Consider the following 5,000-nt stretch of genomic DNA (forward strand, 5'->3'; position numbering starts at 1 on the left):
TGGGCCTTTCAAAAATCTCAAATTCTCGAACTTTCAGGCCTCAGCTTTGTTTGTGAATTGTTTCTCTCTCTCAGACTCTCACGGTCTCACCAAATGACCAAAGCCTCTTGTTTGCAACGCACACGTGATGCGCACGTGATGCGCTACGCTACCTCCCTTTTGTTTTTATCCTATTTATTCACTTACAAACTCCATTCCCAAATTACTAGATTTATTTATTCAAGCTTTCAAAAATGGCGGAAACTAAGAGATTCATCTACGAGATCGAACCTTCAAAGCCTGAAAATGATGGAAAACCATCAACTGGACCTGTTTATCGCAATATTTTCGCTAAAGATGGATTCCCTCAGCCTCCTCCTGGCATGGACACTTGCTGGGACATCTTTCGGTTATTCTTCCGCTCTCTCTCTTTTGTGATTTTTCTGTATCGTTTTCTTACAAAAGTTGTATTTGATGAACTCTTGACCAATTTTGGACTTATCTGGTTTTTTCGTTGATTGCGTGAATGGTGAATGTTGAATGTTGATCGATTTTTCGTTTGCGATTGAGAGCGAAATCCGCTGTGTAAAACTTGATCTTGAATTTTCGTATAATTGTGATATGAAGTTTTAATTCAAGTAGTATTTACATGTATTTTGATTGATTTTTGACTTACTTTTGTTTACGTATTGACCTGGTGATGTTGATCGATTTATCGATTGCAAGTATATATTCATAACCGAATTCTTTTAGCCATTAGGTAAGATTGATTCAAAGCTTATAGTCCTAACATAAAAAAATTATATACTCCATTGATGATCTAGAAGTAGAGATACTCCATTGATGATCAAAGATGTGTTTTGTCATTTGTCAAGCGCAAAAGTCAATGAGAATATTCTAAAAGGAGTGTAAGAGAAGCTAGGAATATAGACTTTCCTAGCATTTACTAGAAGGGAATGGGTGAACTGTGACGTAACCTACCTGGAGCAAAGAGCACCTCCAACTACTTTTATTTCTTTATAAATGCACTCCTTTTTGAAGGTTGAAATTCATTTTTGCTAGACTCATTGTTTCACCTAAAAGTGTATAGTATATTTAATGTGTAGAAAAGAGTTGACACTTGGACTATAGGATATGCCAATTGAAAAAGAAAAATAATTTTTTTTTTAATTGGGACATATTTTGATATCTTGACACCTAATTGAGTTAGTTCCTTGTGAATTTTAACCAAGTGTAGCCATAGGCTGGGGAAAGCATACCCTTTGCTTGGTACTTATGCACTTTGATTTCTTGATGCAACTGTGTTTAAGATTCATGTTACAATAGATTTCCCTTGCTGGACATTGGATTTGAACTTGGGCTATGTTAACTTGTTTCTTGGACCAAGATTGAATTCATAAGTGTGAATTTTGTAGCTCTATACTTGCATTTAAGTGAGACTTGGATTCATCTAAATTTCTAGGTTAGTGAGTGATTTGATCCTTGAAATTGAATTTGCACATCATTGCTGGCCAGCTGGGACTTCATTATACTACGTTTGATGCTTGTCAAATTGCTTTTCTCCTTGCACATTCAGTTTGAATATTTGTACTTCATGATGGAATTTAGATTTTGACTGCTTGATAGAATTTAAAAATATTATGCTGTTTCTAACTTGAGATCTGTTATGACACTTATGATGCAGCATGTCTGTGGAAAAATTTCCTAACAATCCAATGCTTGGTCGTCGTGAGATTGTGGATGGAAAGGTTCACTATTCTTGCTTTTCTATTAGTCTGTATGACTTGAAGTATGAATTCACATGCACAATGTGATATGCATTTACATGTATCATGGTTTGATCCATCTTTAGGCCGGAGAATATGTATGGCTTACTTACAAGGAGGTATATGACGTAGTCATCAAAGTGGGGAATGCTATTCGTCATTGTGGTGTTGGAGAGGTAAGTTGTCTGTTCAACAATTCTTGCTATCTTTGCGTTCCCAATGGGATTTATGGTATCATCTCTATGGTGATAGCCGACAAGCATAGAACCTTATTATATTCAGAAAAAATTTCTAATTCCTTTTTAGTAGCTTTATTAGTATCATCTTTGTAAAAACAGTCTGTGGTTCCTTTCCATAAACATGTTATCTCTATTTTTGACACCACAATTGTGCTTGTTCTTTGCACAACTTAAAAGCTTTTTTCAGTTAATACTATTTAATGAATATGTTGCTTTCAGGGAGGACGTTGTGGTATATATGGAGCAAATTGTGCAGAGTGGATCATGAGCATGGAGGTGTTGTATTATTCCTCCCCTGTCTTTGTCTCACTTTTACTTAATATATATCCTACTTACTTAATTTATATGTATTGGGTTCTGCCTTAGTGCTTTGTTAGGGAGTAATCGTCCGTCTCTATACACCTAAAATTGTTACATTTAGATTTTGAAACTATGCATTCCAAATTATTTATGCTGTTTATTGGTGTTTCTAATTTTGCACAGGCTTGCAACGCCCAGGGAATCTATTGTGTCCCTTTGTACGACACTTTGGGTAAGTTTGTTTCTCATTAAGAACTAAAATTATGTCCCAAGCTTTTTTAAAATCAAAATGTAAAATGCAATGATTTCCTGTTGCATTGTGTTGTTTCACTTTTGAGCTGTCCCAGTCGGCGCTACTATAACTTTGCACTTTGGTTCCATAATGTTTTGAAGTCAGCTGGGTTCTCATATGTTTTTTTTATTTATTTATAATTTATTTTTATTTTATTTTTATTTTGTAGGGGCTGGTGCTGTAGAATTCATTATTAGCCATGCCGAAGTTTCAATAGCATTTGTTGAAGAAAAAAAGATTCCGGAGGTATTGGCTCTTTTTTGTAAACTATCAATATCTTAATTTTTTTTGTTTAGATCATAAATTTTTTGTTATTACTAGCTTGTTTTGGGCTGACAAAGATTAAAATTTTTGTATGTTTTTACTTTTATTGCCTCAAGAGTAATTACAACTATGCTTTCAGTTGCTTCTCCATAGTTGGAAGATATAGAAGCATCATTTTGTTTGTATTGAGTTAACATTTTGTGTGATTTGCTTTCAGCTGCTTAAAACTTTAGAAAACACGTCAAAATACTTGAAAAGTAAGTTTCTTCTGCAGTTTATTCAGCTAAATCTCCCTTGTTAATATTTTAGGTGTTAATATATGAAGTCTTATGCAGCTTTGGTTAGTTTTGGGAAGATTACATCCGAGCAAAAGGATGAAGTTGAAAAACTTGGACTGCAGATGTATAGCTGGGATGACTTTTTGGAATTGGTAGGTGTCATATTTTTATGGTGGAAAAATATTCTTCTGATCTCCTTCACTTTAATGCTTTTCTTGGGCTTTTAATAATTTTTTTTGCTTTAATTTTTTTTAATTTTTGATCACCTAACTGTTCTATGTTTCGAGAAGAACTTGGAGCCAAGTACTCAAAACAAACATTATGTTGTTTCAAGATTTAAACGTGCAAACATGTTGCTTTAATGACATACTACCTCTGTTTCTTTTGGTGACCTCAAAATTCAAGCATGGACGAACAATAAGCAATAGTGTAACAGATTGTTCTTTCCTAGATATAGGTTTATATAATATAATATTAAGTAATGCTAAAGCGGAAGTCTAACGAGTCGTTATTATTGCGAAAAAAATAAACTGTATTTTCAAAATTATCTTAAAATATTAAAATATAAATATAGCCTAATATCACATAGATACTATAGCCATATCACATTAAAATATAAATATTAAAATATTAAAATATAAATATACATATTACATCTTACTTTAATACAAATATCGTTATTCCATACCCATTATATAAGTCACATAGATACTATAGCCTAATATCACATTGACGATACAATAGCATCTTAATAACCTCATGTAAAGTCACCTGCAGTATCTGCTCCCATTATAAGGGAACAGCCGATGGGAATCGGTTAGCTAATGAGCCGAGAATAAAAACTTGCCAGCATAATATAAGTATACAAATATGTGCATTGCAATAAGTAATATGCAAAAAAAATTAAGTGCATCACTATAAATAATATGCAAGGTGTTTTATCCAATATAGAGGATTCATTTTCTTTATGCTAATTTTATATATTAAAGTTTTTGTCCTTCTGCTTAAGTACCAGGGCTGATTTACTAACACGTGTTAGGGCATGGAATCCGATTACTTAATGAATGCAACACATATGATCTTTGTTTGATATATGTAAGAGCCTGTTAGGGTGAGGTAAACCAAAACCCCTAATTTAGTGGGAGTCGTCACTCCTCTAGTACAATGTTGCTCGAGCCACAGGTCAGATTAATAACCTTACTGTGTTCGCCGTATTTTACGTGTCGGAAAACTTGCCCACGTTTTTTACATGCCGAAAACATGGTTCGGCATTTCCTTACTATCAAGCTTTTTTTTATTATCATGTTACTGTTTAAAGATAAATGCAACATTACAATAACATATAATAGAAGTAAAATTTATAACAATTTATATATAATTAATCATTTATTATAAGACTAAGCCAAAACTTAAATAGGTCTTTGGTATTTATTTATAGATTAACTTTCAATTAACTTTATTAATTCTTAATAATTAATTTCTTAAATGTCTATTTATTATAAATGATAGAATAAATAGTTTCATCATAAGTAAATTCTAAAAATATCTTTAAAAGGACATATTGGGTTTATTATAGATCATAGCCTATTTATCCAAATTTTTAGAAATAAAATTTTATTTTATTTAATTAATTTCTTAAAAGCTTATTTTTAGATTTAGTACATGAATAATTATTTTCCTTTAGATTAAAATCCAAAAAATATCTTAAAAATTAACTCATTATTAAATGAGTTATTGTATATTTTTATTCACCGAAATAAAATAATTTTAATTATTTTTTTCACTTTTCGTTTTTCTCGCCTATTATAACAATTTAGATTTATTAATTTATTTTTTTAAACTTTAAATATCACAAAATTTGACAAAAATTATTTAAATGAAA

General features: G+C 31.5%; 1 protein-coding gene across 1 annotated transcript in view; it reads left to right on the plus strand.

Annotated features, from left to right (window-relative positions):
• LOC130799585 (long chain acyl-CoA synthetase 4-like) overlaps nt 1–5,000 on the plus strand; it is a 16,537-nt gene that overhangs the window by 54 nt on the left and 11,483 nt on the right. The window contains exons 1-8 of the mRNA XM_057662727.1: nt 1–388; nt 1,664–1,727; nt 1,832–1,921; nt 2,204–2,260; nt 2,468–2,516; nt 2,746–2,822; nt 3,058–3,097; nt 3,176–3,270. The exon at nt 1–388 is cut by the window's left edge and continues 54 nt beyond it. Of these exons, the coding sequence (XP_057518710.1) occupies nt 234–388; nt 1,664–1,727; nt 1,832–1,921; nt 2,204–2,260; nt 2,468–2,516; nt 2,746–2,822; nt 3,058–3,097; nt 3,176–3,270 (627 nt within the window). The 5' untranslated portion in view covers nt 1–233. The remainder of the gene's footprint in view (nt 389–1,663; nt 1,728–1,831; nt 1,922–2,203; nt 2,261–2,467; nt 2,517–2,745; nt 2,823–3,057; nt 3,098–3,175; nt 3,271–5,000) is intronic.

Source organism: Amaranthus tricolor, chromosome 14, assembly GCF_026212465.1.
Source record: "Amaranthus tricolor cultivar Red isolate AtriRed21 chromosome 14, ASM2621246v1, whole genome shotgun sequence".
In the NCBI taxonomy this organism is placed as follows: Eukaryota; Viridiplantae; Streptophyta; class Magnoliopsida; order Caryophyllales; family Amaranthaceae; genus Amaranthus; species Amaranthus tricolor.